The 23,437-nt window shown below is 40.6% G+C and overlaps 1 protein-coding gene across 1 annotated transcript in view; it reads right to left on the bottom strand.

The window, feature by feature from the left end:
* Positions 1-23,437, bottom strand: part of MCTP2 (multiple C2 and transmembrane domain containing 2) — a 116,482-nt gene that overhangs the window by 36,229 nt on the left and 56,816 nt on the right. The window contains exons 14-18 of the mRNA XM_066195900.1: positions 21,113-21,215; positions 19,336-19,438; positions 10,189-10,290; positions 9,159-9,233; positions 8,213-8,332 (exon numbers count right to left, since the gene is read on the bottom strand). Of these exons, the coding sequence (XP_066051997.1) occupies positions 8,213-8,332; positions 9,159-9,233; positions 10,189-10,290; positions 19,336-19,438; positions 21,113-21,215 (503 nt within the window). The remainder of the gene's footprint in view (positions 1-8,212; positions 8,333-9,158; positions 9,234-10,188; positions 10,291-19,335; positions 19,439-21,112; positions 21,216-23,437) is intronic.

Here is a 23,437-nt window from a genome sequence, read left to right as displayed (position 1 = left end):
TTTCCTAAAGCAGTTAAATAATAGCCAGAGGTTAAAAAAAAAAAAACATGCTAATGTGTGATTACTCTCACAGTTGGGAGAACACAGAATATCTGCTAGCGAGGCGTTAGGAGTTCAGCGGTGTTAAATATACAAATAAACCCAGCAACAGGCAAGAGTATTATTTTACTGTGCTGAACAAAGCAAAATAAATACAAGCCATGCAAAAATAAATAGGAAAAGCAAAAAATAGCAAAAGATCAACAACAATCTTTTGCAAAACTTCAGGACTTTGAAAGACACAAGACATTATATATTAAGGGGAAAAAAAAAAAAAGTAAAATTTTTTAAAAAAATCTAAAAAGGGCTTCATCAATCAAAGGGAAAAGTAAAACACAATATAGCAAACTCCAGCCAGACCACAAAGAGGGTTTGCTCTTCATAAACATCAGATCAGGCAGCTAAAATTATTACCAAACCGCTCTTGTCACTGTCACCTGTGGTGGGTATAATTACAGGCTACTGCTGCAAGCACGCCCACGTCATATGGCAATAAAAGGACCTACAGCTTGCCAAGACCAGGCAGACAATGGAGAACACACACCACCTGACGAGAGCCCAAAAAGATCAGCCAGGGAGACTAATAAAAATGACAGCTTCGAAACAAATGACAAAGCTTCAGCCACCAGGAAAAAAAAAAAAAAAGTAAAATAAAACAAATAAAAGGCGGTATCAAATTAGCTGGAAATGCAAGCACTGAGCAGAGTTCTCCAACAGGTTGCAACCTGAGCACAAAGGCAGGCAGAAGGATTTGTGGATGCAGTTGGTTCAGGTTTTAGTTAGAGAGAGCCCTTTTTCATTTGCCTTTTTTTCTTATTATTTTATTAGATAAAACATATCCACATTTGATCTTGGCTTTGTGGGCTGTCATTAAATAGCCAAAGAGATGAAAACTACGCTTCCAATCTGGTTCAGGAGAGTGACAGATACACGGATCTGTTTAGCTATCTTAGCACCAACACCTTCTAGGGATAAATCCACATACTATAACAAAGCTGAATTTCTTTCTCCTCGCCTTAATTCTCGACTGGAAGCCTGCATACACATTCCTGCTGACCAGCTGCACCGAGGCTTATCCTACATCAAGACTGTTCTTTTACCCAAATACTTGGACCACAGAGTTTAACACACACAGCCAAGGTATTAAAAGGCTTTATCATCAATTAAACCCAACAAAATGCAATTAAAGAGTGAGAGGCAGTGATTTAGGTCTCTCTTATTACCAGGGCTGAGGGAATCATTTCGATGTGATGCATTCAAGTTTTAAGCACATGACACAGAAAGCCTCAAAAATATCAGCACAGCATAATTTAAGAGGAAGATCCCCGACCCCAAAATCAAGGGAGTTGCTATATAGGTTAAATGCTTTGTTAAGCACACACAGAGGAAACGGCTCCTCAGATGCAAAACATAGTTTTGCTTTTATTTTTATTTTCGAACATTTCACTGGTAAGAAGCAAATCCCCGAAACTCCTGAGCTGGAAACATAAGGCCATCCACCTTTTTCAAAGTTAAAAGGGATATTTATACTGGTCTTTGCTCAGCTCCATCTCACCCTGACTCCAAAGCTTCAAACTTTGCTTTTAAAATATTGTTTATTGTGTTGTCAAGGCTCAAAGTGGTTATTTCCCTATTAACTTTGTCCTTGTTTGTTCTTGCATTTTTGAAAGAGCTGGAAATAACATGTGTTTACTTTGCTGTGTGTCTCCCAGCATCGTCAATATCACTGTTGCTATTCCAGGAATTTTAACTGCTGCAGCAAAGCAAAGCCTGGGATCTCAAGCTTAACTTGTATTTCCCCCCTCAACCACGGGAAGAATAATAGTGGAAATGTAAAAACCGCTGGGGAAAGGGTGAAACCACCTCCTTTAATTGTCTGGAGGAGCCTGTTTCCCATCTGAGCAGCCACTTGTGTCAGGTAACGTGCTCCTGACAGCTTTGCAGGCAGCGCTGGGGCGTTTGCACAGACACTGCCACAGCAGCCAGGGGGAAGCAGGATGTAAACGCCTTCTCCGTCATTAGGAAAATACTTTTACTGGGGTATAACAGCCCGAAATAAAAACACACACCTCTGCACTCCAGCCTTGTCGCTGGAGTTCCAGACAACGATTCTAAAGATGTGCCTTTGCCAGGGATTTGCAGAGGGAAAGAGGGGAACAAATGTTGGGGGCTCTAAAGAATTACTTACTAGGTGAAATTCCTGAAAACTGCCTCTTGCTGCTCGTCCAGAACCAGCTCTAGCCTTAACATGAAGAATTTCTTTAGAAGTGCTACTTTACAGCTCCCTTATTTAGAAACTGCCTTCGTTCCTTTGCCGACTGCTTCTTTAAAACTGTAGCAAAACACAAGCTGCAAATGGGTTGAGAACAGCCCTTAGCAAAAGCTCCACAGTAAAGCGGATGTAAAGACCATCTCTTTTGCATTAATACTTTTTTCCCTTCTTTTTTAAGTTTTTTTCTTCTTCCAAGTTCCCTATTCAGTGTTTGAAGAATACTCATTCTTCTCCCTTTAGGATTACATCTATTCATTTTATTTAGCTTTTTAATGTGGAGACATTTTAATCTACCATTACTTTAATGCTGTTCCCAAATAGTTTGGGAACAATGATTTATATTTCGTCTTCAGCTGTGAGGATGAAAAAAAAAAAAAACCGGGTAGGAGAAAAGACTATACCCTTCTCATCAGTTACACATGTAGTCATGGCACGGTGGTTTATGCTTTGTGTCAGGGAACTGCTTGTCCAAAATTAGCAGAAAATCCAGGGGGAAAATAAGAAGTGTTTTAGGGGAGCTCATGTGAGAGCACATCGTGCTTCCCCACCCTATAGAAGAGTGAGTTATTACCACTTACTGGTAAATACTCAGTTAAATTAAACCACTCTCCTCTGCTTGGTTGGCCAGAGGCGCAAGAGAGGTTTGGTGTTAGTCTGCTTTATTTAGGTGTGTGTTATACATAGGTGCTACTGGTGTCTCTTCTCCACAGATTTCTCATGTTCCCTTCCATCCCAAGAATTTCCTCTTATTGATCTATAACTCTTCTCCCATCAAAGGAGAAATAAAATAAAATAAATCACTGTGTTGCAAAACAATGCAGGAGTTAAATTGGATGTTTTACCCATATATTGTTGGCATGTCCAGGGCTGAATTATGCTCGGTACAAACAGGGCTGGAACATTTTGTGCTTTGCTCTGGAAAGCCAAACCATAACAGGCAGGAGACACTTGTCCACATACAGAATGAGAGATTTACCCCAAGTAAACTCCAGAAGGCTCAGATTTTGAGTTAACAAATATCTTTCCTGAGGGAATAAAGAACATTTCCCTCTTACTGATAGGCAATTAGCAATTTTAGAGGACACTGTCAACAAGCAAATGGCCTTTTGCCCGTAGTTCATCACTTTAAATATAGCCCAGCTCAACAGGGATCAAAAACTGTTCGTGTCTAATAAGATGATTGGTATCTTCTCTCTGAGATGAGTTTAGCTGGGCTCAGATCCAGCTCCTGTAGCAGGAGCTGAAGTGGCAGAGTGTTCAATCACACACTCAGCAGAGATGCCCACAAGTTCACAGGCTGCAGGCTCTGTCCTCTCTCTCTGCTACTGCCCCAGGTTAGACCTGAAGCAAACTGGCAGAGCAATGCACATCCCTGCAGCCTCACCCAGCCAGCCTGGGGCTCCTCAGCCTTCCAAATTCCCATAGCACAAGGGTGCCAAAAACCAGGCATCCTTCTGGGTTTAAAGAGCTTTGGAGATCTCAGTGGAGAAGAGGGGTGACAAAATCCCACCTCTGCAGCAAGGAGCACAAAAGCTTTATATTTGGGTTGTGCTGCTGCATCCACAACCCCAAGAGCCTCCTTACTCTTGCATCAGCCAGCTTTCTGGGAAGCCCAAAGTGCTCCAAAATGCCCCCACGCCTGGCATTTTCCCAGCATTTTCCCCCATTAAATGGCTCCAGTGAGTTTGACCACAAGCCCCACATTATGCTGCATCACCACACATTCCTCCCCTTCCTCCCAGGACTAAGCCATCATAAAATAATTAGTAGACACGGTGCAATGTCACTGCAAAATAAATAAACACTGCCTGTGCCTGCTGCATTCCTTGTGTGGCTGGCTCTGGCTGCCAGCAAGGGCTGAGCTGGAAAAATCTCTCCCACCTGTCCCCACCCTGGCAGCAGCCTGGATCAGCAAGAAGCCCAAACCTGATAGAGCAGGAAATGCTGCCAGTGAAAATGAAATATTCTGGCATGGGTGAGTGTGCAGGGACCCTGAAGGAATTCAGCAGCAGCACTGCCAGTCACACCAGAGGTGCTCTGGTGCCTGGTTTCCCATCGTTTGCCTGATCCTGTCAACATCTCTTGCAACTATCATACAAACTTTAAATATATATATATATATGATAGTAAAAATTCCAGTCAATATATCCTTTTAATTTGTACCAGATTTTTTTAATGCAATTACTGTAATTTCATTAAATGGCATAATTACCATTAATGCAGAGAAAACTGTCAATAGAAGGTGTAATTATGTTGTATAAAATCAAAAGCACAATGTGCAATGATGCATAATTCCTCATGAAAATCATTGTGACTAAAATTAACTTTTAAATATTTTAAAAATACATATAATACAGTAAGAATGGTTTGGTTATTACAGACTTCACTTCCACAAGCAGCAAAGGGAGAGCAGAGCAGGCAGGGAGTGTTTGCATACAGAAGGAAGGTTCAAAAATGTGGTGTAAGTGTGCAACAGGAAGGTAAGAAATCAAGTTTTTGTATGCATGAGTTGGAAAAACAAACAGGTTATAATCAGACTTGTACTCTGAATTGTGAGCAGACATTCCCCCAGGCACATTACACCACACAACTCCAGCTTTTTGTGCGTGGAAGTGATGTCCCAATGGGGAAAGGTGTGATGAGGAAAGAGTGAAGAGGAACAGGCTAGAACTACAACACTGAGACTGCAAACTGGTAGAAAATTGTCTAAGGCAAGGTGTGAAGTGTGTCAGGCACACAAGAAGGACCATACAGGGATGAAGTGGACTATGTGTCTAGATATCTTCAAAATAAAAACCTTTTTGTGATGAATGTTTCAATCAAAACACAACATATTGGGTTGAATACTGAGGTAACTACAGCAAGATTAAACAGAAAGCAATGTTTGAAGGTCTTTTTGGCCTTAAAAATCTACAAATCCCCCCAAACCCTGAACTGATGGAGAAGAATACACAAAGTGCTTAAAGGTGTTTCTTGGTATATGAACCTTGTCAATTCTACAGGCGACATTTTTCACATGGGGGAATATTCCCGGGCACACACAACCATGTGTGACCATTTTTCACACCAGAGCAGTGAAGAGAGGAAACTGTGAAGACCCTTTCCTCTGAGCCAGGATGTTTTCTCTAGTTGTGTAACACCACTTCCACCAAACCCTTTATGCACAGGGCAAACACCACCAAAAATTAAATTCTGCTCTTCATCTCACCTCTCTTTCAACCCTCTTTCCTACACCTCTAAGCTTGAAAAAATTCTGATTTTACGTGTGCTTCAGCAGAGCCCAGTGTCCTCTGTGCCTATACAATTAACTCAGATGAAAAATCATCAGATTAAAAGCACAGAACGCTGATGAAAAATGTGATTACATTTTTATAGCACAAAAAAATTCATCTACTCACATGTTCTTGGACTGTCTCCTCTCACCATTACATCCTAATAAAGAAATTTAGCCTGGGATGATGAATCTTATAAATGAGGAAACAGAGTGAGAGCATTTTTCTCATTCCCTGGTGCCCTGCCTGTGCTGTCCTCTGTTTCCCCCCTCTTTACCTGTCCCTCTTTTTCTCTTACACCCCCAAAAGCATCTGATGTCCTTGTCATACACAGGAGCTCTCACAGTAATGGGAAGACCAAAACAGGAAGGTGAAAGATTCCATGTCCTTGGCTATTGCTTGTCCTCTGACAACCTCACAAATATTTTATCTGTCTGGCAGTGGGTTTTGTTTGATTGCTGAAGAAAACAAGGCTCTCATGATTACACTGTCTGCTTGTCTTCCTCCTCCTCCCTCACCTTATTCCCCCTTGGAAGAAGGGGCATGGGTTACCTGTAGAGGGAAACCAAGGGAAATACCAGATCAAAATGGGAATTGCCAGGGGCCCGAGGGACATCATCTGTAAGGAAAAATAATTTTTGAAAAAACGCATTTTCTAGTTTGAGGGCCTAACTGGCATTGAAGCTACCAATGAGGGTTTCATGAACCCAGCTGAAAAATGGGCAGAGAAGCTTTGTGCACCCTCCTCACCTCATCTTTTAACCAGCACATGAGGAGTGTATTTTCCACACAGCCTGGGCAGGGAGGGATGCTGCACCTACCGTGCTGTGTGCATATTTTCAATACTATGAACACTCACACTGGAAATAGTGAGGGAGAGAGATATATAATTAGCATTTCATTTTTAGTGCCAGAGCTGAATTATTTCCTTGTAAGAAAAGTCAGATAGACTTAAATTTTGGGTTGTAGAAGAAGCCTGTGGTAATTATTCTTAGAGTTGAGTATTTTTATTCCTTTCCCATTACCCACTTCCTTTCAGGAAACCAGGAGTATTATGGTATCCAGTAAAGATGTTATCAACCTGTAACTTGCAACCTGCTCATACTCCTCTTCAGTGGGAATAAATTCCTTTTTCTGTAGACCCATTTTCCCACCTTCTTATTTTTCTGCCTCTCCATCCCTTCCAAACTTTTCCTAGGTTTGGAAAACTGAACTTGACAGCTGTAACTCCACAAGCACTTTGGTGAAAAAAGAGCAATCCTTTTAAATGTGTGGTTAGATTCCTGATGTACAGGGATGGCAGGACATGGACACTGGGATTTTACCCTCTCTTTCCAGCCCCAGCATCTGATTCCCTTGGACACAATCACAGAATTCTTTTGCCCAGCCACTCTTGCTTCAGTGAGGTACCAACCACTCTGCTCTCCAGCCATCAACTATATATAATATATATAAGATAATATCTTCTGAATGAACTTCAAGAAGGAAGACAAAAAATCAGAGAGAAAAGACCCTCTTCGTTCTACCTACTCATCTGTGTGAGCCATCCCTCTGACCCACAGGGTGAAGACAGCTCCTCTGTCCTTGTTCTGAAGCTTCTTTCAATTTGTCTACTTTACCCTATTGTGGCAAATAAACTGAAGTGTTTTCCTTAAAAAAGCCTTTAAGGACCTTACAATTCACAGACAGTAAACACAGGAGAAGATCTTAGAGATGTGAATGTTGTATTGCTTAATAAACACTCAACTCAAAAACTTTCTTCTGCATGCTGGACCACCACAAAATGATTTTTGCAACCTTTAATGGCATGCCAAACATTTCAAGCATGAAGAAAATGTCACACCGCAGAATAAAGAGCTGGCAAAATCTTTTTGTGCTTGAGTGGATTTATGAGAAAACTGCAAATGGGGTGTTTACTACCAAGAGGAAAAAGGAGAGAGATGAAAAGTGGGATAGGCAGGTGGAGAACTTGGCTTTTGTTTGCAGAGTGCAGTAGGTAGAACTCGCTGACCAGCCTTCTCCATTTTTTTTTTTTTTTTAATTTCTCTCTTAATGTATTATTACAGTCAGGAGAATAAATTTGCAATCTGCAATAAGCAATGCCAACACAGGCAGAGCAGGAATTGATAACCTGCAGTGAAGTGATGCCTCTTTGCAATGGAAGATGGAAGGGACAACACCCACTAGCTCACTGCATCACCGAGATCAAAACCATCTCCCTACATCACCCTCTTGGCCACCATCTCCTGCCTTCCTTTCTTTTTCCCAGCTGCCATGTTTCAAATTAAAAACAATGAAAAATTCCAGAGTAGCCACACAGTTACAGCCTGTGCATGGTGGCATCACCCACCATGGACATGGGCATCCTCAGTGCCCCATGCAGGAGGTGAATACCTCTGCTCCAAGCTAGAGGAAAGGCTGTTCTTGAAGGTCTAATTTCCATCCCCATCAGGCCCTGTGTGGCCCAAGCTGCCCTGCAGCCACAAAACAGCAACAACAGCAAACGAGGCTGGGCTCGGCGCTGGTGGGGAGGAAGGCACGGGAACACTCCAGATCTCAGTTAACTCAGCCCCACTCCAGATCTTGGACCACTCAGCCCCCCATGCAACAAAAGAAGAAATCCACTTACCACAAATGCTATCAGGCTCTTTACCGTGGACTCCCAGAGAAAGCAGCTCCAAAGGAATTGTATTGTATTCCATATTGCCATGGTGATTTTTTTCACACGATCAACATTTCTTGATAAGATCTGATAAATATTGAGTGGGAGGAGGGGAGGAGAAGAGGTGTTTAATCAAACACACTAATATCCTACTATTGCTTCAGAAACAGGGATAATTTAAGCTACAAATGCACGCTAGGACATATATTACAAATAAAGCCTCTATTTCAGACACATTCACCAGCTCCTGTCTGCTTTCTGATTACACCCAAACCTTCCAGATTTCCCTCATCCCTTACAAAAAAAAAAAAAAAAAAAAGAAAAAGAAAAAGAAAAAAAGGCACAAACTGATGCCAAAACTAAAAAAAAAAACCAAAAAAGACTGTTATACAAACCTACCCCTATCCTCTATTCAATTCTTAAAATACACCAATGTCTCAGGAAGAGGACAGAGAGAATGTAATCTGCTCCTCTTTTCTACATGTTTTGGACTAGTCCATAGAAATAAATAGGGATTTTTAAACTTATTACAGGGCCTCTCGATTAAAAAAAAAATAATGGCCATTGTTCAAAAATCCTATGGACTTTTTTACATAAGGAATTTAGCCCTGGTTTCTTCCTTCATGAAGAAGGGAATAAGGCTCTCACTGAGCTTTAAGTGCTGCGAACTGTGCAAAATCCACAGCTATCATTTTCCCCACTCTGAAGCACAAAGCAGAACTACTGATGCAAGCCAGATCAGAAAGCAATTTCGTGTTAACACAAACAAACCTTTTAATATATACAGAAATACACTGAATTTACATGTGTTCAGCATTTTATGCATAAATAGGTTTTGTTCTTGCAACCATGCTACAGCAATTCAAATCTGTCTGAAACAGATGCAAAAGCTTAGCCCAGACACAATTTTCACCTTTTTAGAAAATTTGCGGTTCTCCTCAGTAAAGCGCTTTTCTCGGGGTTTGAATGTTCTAATACTTGCTTTTATCTAGAAAGAAAAAAAACAACAACAACAAAAAAAACCCAATAAAAATAACACCATGTAGTTTTAAAGGAGTTATTTCAGTTTCATAGCAGCAGCACTGCTCAGGAAGATTAGGAATTTCAGCATCTCTCAGCCTTTCCAGACTGTGTGTGACATAGGAGTTGCTTTTAAAACATATTTTCTACACTGAGGATAGTGAGGCACTGGCACAGATTGGCCAGAGAGGGTGGATGCCCCATCCCTGAAACAATCAGGTGAACAGGACTCAGACAAACCTGGTGTAGGGGAAGGTGCCTCTGGCCCATGGTAGGCCGGGGTGAATGAGATGAGCTTTAGGGTCTCTTGGAAACCAAACCATTTTATGATTCCATGCTAAGGAAAATGCAGACAAGTCAAATTGGGCGAGGCTGGGCTCACTTTAGTAGGAGCAGAGCTGTGGCACAGCCCACAATGGCCTTAATAAATAGGAGTTTAACTCAGTAAAACTCTGGAGGGCATGAAAGATTGAGACTGACTCAGCCACCTAAAAACGAAGCACTGTGTCCATGCCTCATTAATTTACCTGTCAACATCCTGGGAAGAGAATATCCTGGGTCAGCTTTTTGGGGAAGAAGTATGTGTTAAAAGTAATGTATAATAAAATGAACCTGGCCCTTTTTTGGCTGTTGCAATTGGAGCAGTGGCTGCAGCAATCAGCATCTCCTTCCTAAGGTGCTTGTGGTTATTTGCTTTCTCCAGAAATGCCCGTTCTCTGTCCCATCCACCTGGAGGGGCCACAGCTCTGATAGCCAAATCTTCTTCACTCACAACATCAAACATCCCTCCACCACCAGAAGCAATGGGGACAGGACTTTTCTGGCTTGAGTCCTGGTTTTAAAAGCATCACCCGCACCCTCATCCTTCAGATTCGCACTTTTCTTGCACCAGTGATAAGCAAAAAGAAAATACTTCCACTTACAGGATTAAATAGGACATCCAGCTCCAAGTAAATTACTCCTTTTGAAGCACGTTCCAAGTCTTTATTCTTCAGTGTGTAACAACTTTGTTTACCATTTCTAATCTATAGTATGGGGTGGGAAGGGGAGAAAAAGCATCAATATTTTCCTGACTGTAATGCTCAATATAATTTAAAGACACTGCAAACAAACAAACAAATAAATAAATAAATAAATAAATATAACCCAAGCGCAAAGGAACAAAAAATAAAAACTTCCCCCAAACCCTGATAACATACTTGGAGCTTGAAACACAAAACAACTGTTGGATTAGAGACCTATAAAATTGCAGATTAAATCTCGTATGGTCCAACTTTAATTTTCAGACCTTGTACTTTATAGTAGAGCAGTGCACACAATAACCAGCCTGAAAATTCTGCCCTGGAAGCCAGTGAGTTGATGGGAAGTAATCAGCCTCTGCTATTGCAAGTTTAAAATGGGATTTTTCTTCCAAAGTTTAGGAAAAGAGCCACAAACACCAACTTTACCTACGTATTGCACACTCCAGTACACGAAACCACTTCTTAATGCTTAGTTTATTGCAGCATTATCAAATTATTACCCAGCAAACAAATGCAATCCAAAGAAATGAATGGGCTGAAGTTGAGCGAATGCTAATGTAACAAATGTTCAAAATTAACTAATTCATGTAAAAGACTTCTCCCCCCATCCCACCTCTGAATTTCAATATCACTTCTCTGCTCTGATCAACCGGTTGGCCCTATCTCATTAAGCATCTATTAAAAAAAAAAACAACCAGCCCAAAAACAAAATACCTTCCTTGCCATTTTGTAAACTATTTGGCTCAAAGCAAAAGCATTCTCTCTTCAAAAATGATGGCAGAAATGTATTTATTATACACAGTAGGATATGTATTGATTAAACATTTGGCTTTTTAGGAAGCAGACCAGTTAATTCTAAACAGCAGTAACATAAAAAACTGCAGCCTCCCAAAAAGCTATATTGAGGGACTGTAATGATCAAAGATTAAAGATAACGGAGGAAATTTGGGGGCATGAAATTGCAACCATATTTAAAATGGCTATTGCTGCTCTGGCATTTCGAAGAGGCACTCCTATAAACCATGGTAGAAATCAGTAAGGAAAAAAAAAGGTGTAATAGGAACAAAGTGATTTCACAAGACAAGGGAAAGGTCACTTTCTTTCCCAGTGTTGCTCCACCCTTTCTATACCAAAACAGCTTGTGAAAGGGCAGATGGGATTTCTGCCTAAGGGTTGAAAGGGAAGAGGGATCTCACAAGAACCGACTTCGCATCCTCAGTGGTGTACAGCCAGGAACTCCAGCTACTTCCTATTTTCTCATCCAAAGCTTTACAGTTACAGACACCTATGTGGATTCATTTTACACCAAGAAATAAAAACAGTAACAGTAAACTGATCACAAAGCACCTCTGCTTTCACCACAAGAGAGCACACAGTGCTGGAGCTGGCAGCAAAGGACGCTGCAGCTCCCAGGAAAGGGGGCAGGTAAAAAACATTTTGCAGTCCTGCTGCCTCAAAACAGAAGAGCTGCCAAAGTGATTAGACCCTTTTCTAGGGCCAAATGGACTGGCATCAGAAGGTCCTCAGGCCAACTGCCACATACAGCATTGTCAACCCATCATAAAGGTTTCTGCTCCCTGACCAGTTTGCTTTTCCCCCTTTCAAAAAAAAAAAAAAAAAAAAAAAAAAAAAAAGGCAAAAATTAAATTTACGGAATGAAAACAAAATTTTGTTTGGAAAACAGCGAGTTTGTTAAATTTAAAAATTAAAGGATAAATGGTTTTACTGATGGCAGGGATACTGAGACAGATGGATTTGGATTGAGGTCTTTGGTGCAAGAGGATGCCCCATCAACAGGTTTAGCCTCAGCTTTGATTCATGGATTCTGCTGTGACAGGATAGAAGGTACTTTATTCCCAGTGTGTCTGCGGAGAGGCAGATGTCCAGTATATACCACAACATCCTAATTCTGGGTTCTTCATGGTTATTAATTTTGGAGCTGAATTTCCTTGTATTTCAGGTACACATATTTCTCATCACATTTCAGCCAGTTACACCAGAAGCAACAGCTAGTGGGAAGGCCTCTTTATATTCCCTAGGATATATTCCTTTCTTACATCTTTGAAGAGCATAACCCACATGGAAAAGAAATGTGACACAGAGCTAAATTGATAGAAAAAGGAATGTTTCTGAGTATTTGAGCCTGATACTGTGTTATTCTGCACTCAAAAAAAATGCTTTGGGGAAAAGACTCTTCATTTCAAGAGCTGAAGCTGAATCAAACATTTTGGGTGTATCTGCAGGTATTTTCAAACGGTAAGTTTTAAATCAACAACAAGTTATTTCCACCTCTGTATTTGTAAAGAGGGGTTGCTTGGGAAACTTCTTGAATGGCGTCATCATTACTGTTGCTGTTATTCTTAAATTGAACAGGGCAGTATGTAATGCAGGGCAAATAAAGTTTTAGAGTCAGATTTATTTGGCATATTTAGTTCTAAGTGTTCAAACTGTTTGGAAGAAGATGTGCAATTATAACAGCCTGGGACTTAAACATTCATGTAGGTATTGTAGCTTTTGACTTTCTTCAGAGGGAAAAAGCACAAGAGAAGAATGGCAGGCTATGAAATGGCCTGTCTCCATTGCACTTTCATTTGGATAAAAAGGAAAAAAAAAAAAGAAAAAGCCAAACAAAAGACTCCCTTACAGTTTTGGCATTGTGCTAGGGCAGTGTGATTTAACAAAAGGTACAGGGTAATTCTAAGACCCATGACTGCATGGAGATTACACTGGTGGCATGTCTCAACCGTGCCCACAAGAAAACATCCGAAAGAGCCCTAAACACTCCGCATCTTCATTGCATCCTGCTCTTGGGGCAGAGTTCAGATTCTGTTCAGCTCCTCCCCCAAACGGAGAGACAGACAGTTACAATGATTTCATTTTGCATCTATTTCTTTCCCCTGGGTACTTCTTTCCTCTGGGTACTTTCCCCCAGTCTCTGCTACTCCCAAGGACTTCTTCTTAAATGCTCTCTCCAGCTGTGGAAAGGAGCAGCCAGGGCTGGGGTCGTAGGATAAGCCTGAATGTCAGGAAGATCAGGTACCTTCTGTCACCCAAACACCTTTTGCTACAAAGCTGATGATGTCACACGGATCTGACTCAATGACTAGTTCTGATATCTGTGTCTAAAACAGCTTGTCTTAACATCTACTCACGGGACAAGGAAGGGAAAGGAATATTCAAATTAAATGCGAAAGTATCTGCAGGTAAGCACCTTTAAGAGACATAATCAATATTATTCCTTTATTGATGATGCTTTATATCCTCACTGAATACTAATGCCTGCATTCTCTGAAAGCTTCTTAACAGCTTTCTGGGGCTCAAACACCAAGCAAGATTGCCCATAACCCTGGGATTAACACGAGGACAGCAGCACCTACCACACCCGCATGCTGCATTTTGCAAGGTCACCATCAGAAAAAGAGTCTGAATTCCCATCCCATGGGAATTTCTGATATTTGGGGCATTTCCCTCTTCTGAGACATCACAGAAAGGCAAAACCATACGCATATTTTCACAGAAAGAACTGTATGTTCTATGTCACATCCCTTCTCCATACAGGACCACGAAAAGGGAATTATCAGCTGGAAGAAGAGCTGAAATTCTTTTTAGCAATAAATATTTCAGCTACAAAGGCACTTGAGGCAAAACACTGCCTGAAGTTGCCTCTAACTGAAGGAAATGTTGAGGTACATGAGACCACCATCCAGTCAAGGTCCAAAGTGCAGCAGGTTCCTCTCAAATGAATGAATATATTTGCTAAACTCTTTGCACAGATGTCCCCAGTAAAACAAATGTGACTAAACACAGTATTGATGTAGCCAGCCAATGCTAAATCTATTAAGCAACAACCTTCTGACCGCTTGGGAATTTTAATGAAATAGCAAAAGCCAAGATTGATATGACACAAAACACGGAGAAGACAGGACCCTTACGCAGCAAAGCGTGTTTTTTCATTGCTCTTGTCTTAAAGAAATATGGTTTAGAGGCGCTTTTTTTTACATTGATTTTAAGAAAACTTCACTCTGTATCCAGCTTTGATGCAGATTCAATGTCATATATTGATGACCTGACAGAAGAACGCTGGGTTAAACCTCTGTACATCAACACCCGTGATGTGTAGAGAGGGTAATGGCTACTCTCCAAGGGTAATTCATCTAAAGCATTTGGGACCTCTGATATTCCTGCTTGAGCTCATTGCTGATGCACAATGTCATCCTATTTGCCCTGAATAACATAAAGCTGTCTTGTAATAGACACACACCTCCCCTTATCAAAGGACATATTTCCCCAGGAAAAGATGAAAGCAAGGCACGTATTTGATCCACCTGTACGTGGATAAAGAGGTTTTTGTTCCTCCCCAGTCTTGCCACATGCACCAAACCAATTTTGTACAAAATGCCTGTTCCTTTGCCCCAAAACTCTTTACCCCAAACACTCCACTTTGAATAACCTCCTGTTATCCAAACAGGGATAACAGAAGTGGAATGGAGATTTGGGTTTTTGGCTGAGGACTGCTATCCAAAGACCAAAGAGATATGGAGTTAATGGACTGAAAGAAAGCAGGCAGGGCTTTTATATGAGGGCTTCAAGCCAATCTGGGGAGGAGCTGAAAACCCTGAGAGCACAAGGATCCTAGGTGATACTTGAGACAACATCCCTGTTGATACCTTTTCAGTGAGGAGCAAGTGGTTGAGGGAGAATCTAATGTCAGAAACAAGACATTGTTTTCCCTGGAAGAGATAGGGGGGATTTTTCCCCATTCCAAAAATCCTGGTTCATGATCAGGATAAAAGTCAGAACAGACAGCACATTTCACAGCTGCCTCCACTGCATAAACACAGCCATTTCACTTTTCTCAAACTCTAAAACTTTCTCCTGGAAAGGACTGTGCACTTTTGGTCAAGTGCTAAGTAAGTGCAATCATCGGGCGTCTGCTCTCTGAATCCAGGCCATCCTTTAGACAATTCAGCTTGCCAAAGGCACACTCCTTGTTTTCAGCCTACCGTTGGCTACTGACCTTGCCTGGCACTTGAGAATATTTCATAGATCTCTTCCTGTTGGTTGGAAAAAAAGGGTGCAGCTGAGGACTACTCTGAGCTGATAATCCAGCAGATAAAAAACATTCCATTCTTCGCTACAACTCTTCACTCAAAGGCCTTTCTACATGAGGATATTTGATATACCCTGCTTTCAAATTCATTGAAGCACACTATACGCTCCCATGTCTCTAATAACTTGCAGCCTTCTAGGAGATAGGAGTCTCTTGAAGCAGAAGAAAAAAGACAGACCCTCACAAAGAGACACACGGTTGCCTTTACTAAGATCCAGGACACAAAGGAACACAGAGATAGAAAGGACTTCTTTGATAATTAGTTCAAGTCCCCCAGAACCTACAAAACTTCTAAAACCCATCAAACTTCTTTCTTGAAGTAATAAAGTTTTTGCCCTACTTCTCTGTTCCCCAGGTTCTTCTCCAGTTTCTGGCACAAAAGCCTGCTCTGTCCAGTGCTCATGGGCTTCCCTCTCACTCCCCACACTCAGGATCTCCCTCCCAGCACAAGGCTTGGCCAAGCCATACTCCATGGGTACCTCTGGCAACAGAAGGATCCATTTTGCTGGATACCATGGCAGCACTAATTTGTGTCTTTTCTAGTGTAAATTGTGAATGTGGCAGACCAGAGCAGTGTTTGAGATGAGGTCCCACACGTGCTTTGGAGGAGGACAGTAATGTGACAAAAAGAACAGGAGAAAAAAAGTACAATAGGTTGATCAACGTGGAAAAGTTAAACTACAGAATTCTCTCCCTCTGTCCCCAAATTGAGTTTATTGCTAGCAAAATGTGTATTTATCCAATTCTGCTTTATCATATCTACCAGAATGTGAAGTTTGCAGCTTTATTCATCATTTGGCACCTTAAAGCTCTTCTCATGCTGCCCAGCTTTTTATTTTTCTTATTTGGTTCCTGTAATAACGCTAGATCACAGACAAGGATGAATAGATATAATACATAATTTCACCATCCCTGAATTTTTGTGCTGTAAGGTTATTCCTGTGTTAATGTGATGATGAGGGTGTAGTCATGTTTGCAAAATGCCAGTGTGGGACTACTGAACACATTCAACCCAAAATTCGGTGTCATATTAATTAAACATTTCATATCCCTCCAACATATACTTTATTCAAGGCAATTTTTCATCAAGAAAAGAATCTAGTCATCCATGAACAATTCCTGAAGTAAACTTACTTCACGTGCTGACAGCTCACAAGTCAAACTTGTGCATTTTTAGCAGGAAAAAAGAATGGCAAAAGCACATCTATTTTCAAAAGACAATTCAATGCCAGGCAAATATTAGGCCTGATTACATACAGAAATTAAACCTACATGATCGTGAGGCTTCCTTGAGTCTTTAACTTTTGTTCTCTTTTAGTATATTTATCTAAATGGTTCAAAGGATACATTCAAAGTTACAGTCAAAATGACAACATACATCGAAATTCCCATTTGAAGAAAAAGAGCTTAGAAAATTACACTCCCTGTCTGAGCAGACCAAGTTAATAGGTGCAAAATGTTTTTAATCAGAAGCAGAGATGAGTATATTTACACTAGATTTGACTGAAATAGGAGACAGGGAAGTTTTGATGGGAAGGAAGAAGACCAGTTGGCAAAGGAAAGCATAAACAATTTTTATTTTATTTTTTATCCCAAACCTTGGACAGAGAAAAACCTACACTGAATAGTTTGGACATTACCACACACATGCACTCCCCTCCTCTGCCTTGTTACATGCTTCCTAAGGGATACTTGACAAATGCCTATAAAATCAACAGAAAATCCAAATCTAACATCTTCTCACTGTGAGCCCACACAGCCTGCTGCCGACCATGCAGGCCATTTGGCAAGCACTGGGTCTGCAGGAGAGCAGCTGCTCCAGCCACTCTCTTCCAGTAACATCAGAGATACGAGGACTTGGGGAGAAATTAACAAAGTGATCAAAAATGGAATAAAAGATGTTAAGAGGTTTTTTCCTCCCTGTAAACATCAAATAATCCTCCATGCCCAACTGACTCTAGTATTATTCTAAAACAGGAGACATTGACAACTCAAGCAACAAAAATAGATGAACAATCTAAAATATTCCCAAAAAGATCATGTAGTCTGAGGCACAGAGCGAAGAGCATTGTAAAGCTCTCAGCAGCGTCTGGGCCACTGAGAGCTCAGTATTTACTCCTTTATCTTAGGCTCTTTATATCCCCAAATTGCTGGGGTCCCCTGGTTTCAGACATCTGTGCGAACAGCACAGGGTGGATGAAAGCATACACATGTTTGTGAAGAGATTCAGCAGCCACGTTGCCTTTAATTCACATATACAAGAAATATACTTATTTAGACAAAAATCACAACAACTGGAACATATAGACCTATTTCTTTACCACAATAAAGCGTTCCTTAATTTGGGATCATATCCTCTAAGTCAGTTCAAGAGTTTTCTGGGCAGTTCATTATTTATTTGGAAATACCAAATATTTCACTCTCCCTCTCTGATCTTGACTGGCCCCTTACCTAAACCGTGCCGATGCTGTGAGGCTTACATGGTCTGCCTTGATGAGATGGGACCTTTGCTTTCCCTCTAGAAGTCTCCCATTTCTCCAGTCTCTGCTGGGACAGAGCCCCACAGATCCATCACTGCCTTTCCTGCAGCAGCCAACTGCTAAAACTCAAAGACAAACTCTTGCCTTAACCCTGGAAGGTGTGTGCCAGCCTTTCTGCAGAGGTGACTCTGCTTTCATAGGGATGTTTCAGAAGAAGACTGCAATTTTGTGCTCTGCAGTTTCAGTCAGGATCCGCCATCTGCCTACTTGAGATTGCTATTACCAACAACATCTCACCGCAGCCTGTGTTGCTGGGATTGGGTTATATATGGAAAGCATAAATGTCATCATAGAATATCACAGAATGTCATCATTGAAAGGGACTCACGAGGATCCTGGAGTCCAATTCCTGCACGGGACAATGCTGAGAATCACACCACGATGTTTGTACAACTAATCACCACCCCACACATTTGCACAGGGCTCAAGTACACAAGTATCTGTCACAGCCTCCCCTGGGCACAGGGAACCTCCTGCAAAGCATCACTGCCTCACAGCTCATAGCTAAACGTGTTTGTACAACTTGACTAATATGACACAAGAGTCCCATGATGTTTCAAGCCTCATGTACTAATTGATTTAATAAGTCACAGCCTAGAAAGTTCTTCCTACACGTTACTGTAAAAACTCTGCACATGTACATGGAGCTGTTTAGGTCCTCTTGATCTGGTTTGCTCGCTATTGCTACCAGTCTTGTTTCAAAATTAAATCAGCCTTACCAAACACAAAGCTGCTTTTCCCCCACTCCTTTATTAAAGTCTTTTAATGATCCTTTCATGTTCCACTCTCTTTACCTTGGCCTTTTTTTGGCTGTTTCTGAAAAAGCTTCAACTCTCCTTAATCTCCAGAGCAACCACTTTCCCCTGAGCTCGCTTTGTTTCCAGTTTTGATTTTATACTCTCATGGTAGAGCTCACTTCTCACATATTTGTTTACAGAACAAAAGCCACCAGTCTTTAAAAGCACTGTGGAGTGGAAAACACCCCTTTTAGGTAATTTCACTCAGCTGTGCCAATAACAACAGCTATCTCTAGTCAATCCTACTGCGATGTGCAATTACTTTCTTGGAGTAAAAAGAAGCAAGAAGGAACAAAGACACGCTTAAAATGTTACCTTCAGGAGATGATAGGGAAACACACAGAACAACTCCAGTATGTTTTCAGACCTCCCTGGCACTGATGAAGTACAGACATTTCTGCAATTTGCTTTCCAATCAACCAAATTTGTGCTAAGATGGGTTGACAATGCTCGTTACACTAAGGAGGGCTATAAACACTGCCAACTAAGGCATGGATAGATGACAAAACCTGTTTAAATCTGCAGGGTTTTGTGCTATGGGGGGAAAAAAAATGCAAATTGTTCCCAGCCAACCATGATACATGTGGTAAAGGTAACTTACAGACAGCAGAGGGATGGCAACTTTTCCAAGGAAATCAGGGGGTTTGTCTCCATCTTCATCAAACACTGTCACTTCAAGAACATCGTGAATATCTTTAATGGGGCTGGAACAAAAAAGTGCAGACACATAAAAAATAATATTCAGTACACATGCACACAGTCTCCTCCACAAAGGTCTGAGAGTACTGTTTTACTAATTAAGTTTATATTACCTTGGGGTATATAACTAGCATTTAATTAAATTCCCCCCCAAACTGAGTCAAGTGATGGGTATTCCCCAAGCTTTCCCCTCATGTTTCAGTTGCATAACTAGGTGAAGAAACTACCAGATAGTGACTTTTTGGTATTTTTTTGTATTGGTGATGCTATCAATGTAAAACTCAGCTCTCCAACAGAGAGTGCTGGTGACTGGGAGAGGTAAAGAGCTGAATTCAAACCCAAGTTTCATTGCACTGAAGCTGCACAGTGACACACACAGGTACATGTCTTGCAGAAAACCTGAATATAATGGGGAGGGCTTTCTAGTGGTATTGAAAGCTCCAGCTGAAACAGTCCATATTGCTCCAAACAATCCACACTGCTCCAAAATAATTCTAAATCATCAATAGTTTTTAACGGGTTTAATTGATTATTTTTTTTTTAAATGGACAAAAATCTAAGGAGAAATGCAAGTGCCTTACTGGCTCTGCAGATTTGGTGCTTGGATTAGCCAGGCAACATCAGTAAGAAAGTTAGAGAGAGGCCATAGCTGACATTTCTGAGACCCACAGGAAGTACAGACACAAACCTTCTTTTTAAATAAAATAAATTTGGATTGTTATTGGATTTATTTTCCTGGCTGAACATCCGACAAGACTCATCTGCTGGCACAGTCTCAGAAAAAACAGTGATGAGTGGAGGATTCTTGAGAACAAAGTATAAGAAAGGACTCCAAGAGACAAGCATTCAGCTGTGCCCCTGAATTAAACAGAAATCCAGCGAAGTATCTCTATTAAAGAAATCAGATAGTTTTTCTAGTGTTCTCATCCAGCCCAGTATTTATGAATGTTGCTTTAGCAAGAAGTTCATAATTTTCAAACTGTTCTTCCAGTGGACAGATGCAAATGTCACAAATGCTTCATTGCCAGCCTTTGCACAGACTGCTGCAGTCTTGGGGGACGTTTATCCCACTCACTTATTCACAAAAATCTTTGTCAGCACAAAGCAAAATTAAAAAATTGGGCTGCCTAAAAGCAATACCTAAATTATAACTTTTATAATTAATAAAGTGACAAATAAAAGAATACCTTGATTTCCATAAAAATTTAAGCACCTAATTTGGAGCGTGTTTGACTAGTTTAAATTCAGAAGATATAGCAAAACCAACATGAGCTCTAATTCTCTGCTTACTTCAAATTAAACAAGGATTCTACCAAGGTTCAATGAAACATATTTTATTTTAAGTTACGGAAAATGTAGGCGTGCGTATCTGGTCTCAACTTTCTGTTACATTATCTCTTGGATCAAGCTATGACTCCATTATGTCTACTCATGATTCTTCCTATAAATATCACAGTAATTTTTCTTTTAATGACTTCTATTAATAAACTCCATGCAAGAACTAGTAAAAGGCAAAAGGCTTTAATTAAGTCATATTTGAGATTTCTCCAACATCCTCTCTGACTGCAAAAAAAATGAAATATCTTAAACTTGACCTTTGTATTTTCCCAAAGTCAATTGCTTTCCCAGTTAAGCTGCTAACTGGAGTTGCTGCATGGTTTCCAAAGCAATCCACTTACAATGTGAAAACTTTGTTCCACTCTGGATTGAGGTTCTTGTAAACAGTGTGTGTTTGAAGCATGTCGTTTCCCAGCTCCAAGACACAGAAAGGATCACTTTTGCCTAGGGAAAGAAAAAAAATAAGTGGACCAGTTATGGTACTTAGTATAAATAAAGAAGATCCTTCCTTTGTAGTAGGTTAAACAGACAATGGTTTAATTGATTAAATAAAATTAGATCCATTAAAGCAACTGCGAAGTGCCCCGTTCCATTGGAATGACTTGCCAAAAAAACCCCAAAATCTCTGATCATCCCCAGCTCTGGAAACTCCAACACTTACCTTACTGCTCACTCAGGGGGCTTCACTCTAATACCTGAAATCTGAGACTTCTAGTGAATCATCTCTCACTCTTTACAGCAAGAAAGATCTGTTCATGTTGACAATTACTCAGCTGCCCTTAGCAAAGCAGCACCATTGTTGTGAGCCAGGGAAGGAGTAGTGCCGCTGTTACACTCCCTATTTTATCCTCTGCTTAGAGCCTGTGGTCTTCTTCAGTTGATTACAGGATTAAGTATCCACATCATGAGAAAAGAAGCATGACACTGACTGAAATCAGAAGCGCTTCTTCAAATAGTTCCATGTGAGCAAGTCCTTGAAACTATGAAGGCTCTACATCGTGCCACAGTTTAAACAAAACCCAATATCAACTGGAGAATCCATGCATGATCCAGGTATTGTACTTACAGCAAACAAACAGACCAAACCACCCAAAACAAAACAAAACCAAACAAGGCAAAAAACTCTCCCCACTTAAGAAGGATGTCAACATGGAATCTATTAGGTGAACACGTTTGCTAATGTATTTTTTGATCACTCACATTAAATGAATTTGTAGTTTTTCCAACTCATTGCAGCTCAGCAGTTTCCTTTGTGAGCAGAGTGGCCTCTTATCAGCATGTCTGGCTCAATATCTGATTTAATCTCATCTCCAATGCTCATGTACAGCTCAGTCACAGACACTCCAGACTAACTTCTATGTAGGCAACTAAATATGTCAGCAATGCAGGGATTTAGATACCAGACAAACAAGATATTTAAGCAAAAAGCTGTCCTTTTCTTAATCCTTATTTTCTGTATTATTAATGCAGAGCTTTTAAGGGTCTTACTCTCTAAAGTTTATAAACTAAACAGGAATCTATTCAGTATGTAAACAGTGGGTATTAACTAGTCAATATTGGTAAAGTTTAAAGACCATGTGCATTACTGGAATCTATTTGTCTTCTCCCTTTCAGCTTACATACCCATTCTCTGATAAGTGTGGAAAATGCATGTAGCCTTTCAGAGAAACTGCTTGAAATGCAAACTGGTATATGCCAAAAACAATCCCACTGTATAATTTAGTATTCTGAATGCTATTTTTTGGTCAGTGAGCAAATGCAGTGTTTGAGAAGAACTCTCATGCGTGCACAGAAAACATCCAACAAAGCAGAAAAAGTCATTTCCACGTCAACAGAACTATTATCTAGGAATATAAAAGTATGGAAGGCTCAAACTGGGCTAGCTGTGGCTGAAGAGCTTCTACATATATGATACAGCTGTCTGGAAACCAGCCCAAAAATTTATGTCCAAGAGTAAAATATGGATTTTCAGAACACTGCTCGAAACCAAAGCAGAGAGTGTGTGTTTTCTGATCACTATTATTACAGCGGGCTAAAAACTTGCAATTAAAATCTATGATGACAACATACAAGCAACTGACAAAAATCCCAATCACATCAAAATCCAATCTTCACTGTGGGAATAAGGTGTAAGGTGGCATTACACTCATCATACCCACCCGTCTGCAGGACTTGGGGGACTTAAGGCTGGTGACTGCCATGGGAAGCGACAGGGAAGGGACACTACCTGCTCACACTGCTCCTCTATTAACCCTTGGAAATCTTTGTACCTCCGATTCCCTCTGCGATTTTCCCTTTATTAGATTTTTAGCTGGGACTTTGAATTTACTTTTATCAATAACAATAAATCTGAGCAGTCTCCTTGGCAATGCAGGAAATATGGCACTGCTCTAGGAGGGCTCTATTATGGAAGCCCATAATTGCTGCACTAATCATTTATGAATGGCTCAGAACAGATAATTAATCTTTATGTCTCTCATTTCATGATCAGAAATTATGCTATTTTTACCTAAAATGGCTGCATCCTTTTGCAATTTGGTGGGTCTATTACAGCATAATACTAGGATATTTTCAGCACTGCCATTGAAAAACAATTTGTCATTTGCTTCATGAATCAGGCTCAAAGCCTGGGTTATTTTGAATATAATGACAGACTGAGTAACCTT

The sequence above is a fragment of the Chamaea fasciata genome, unplaced genomic scaffold (assembly GCF_029207755.1).
Source record: "Chamaea fasciata isolate MVZ Bird 193981 ecotype frontalis unplaced genomic scaffold, bChaFas1.0.hap1 SCAF_14, whole genome shotgun sequence".
Classification (NCBI taxonomy): Eukaryota; Metazoa; Chordata; class Aves; order Passeriformes; family Sylviidae; genus Chamaea; species Chamaea fasciata.
The sequence above is the reverse complement of the archived record's forward strand: the minus strand, read 5'-3'. Positions and strand labels throughout refer to the sequence as shown.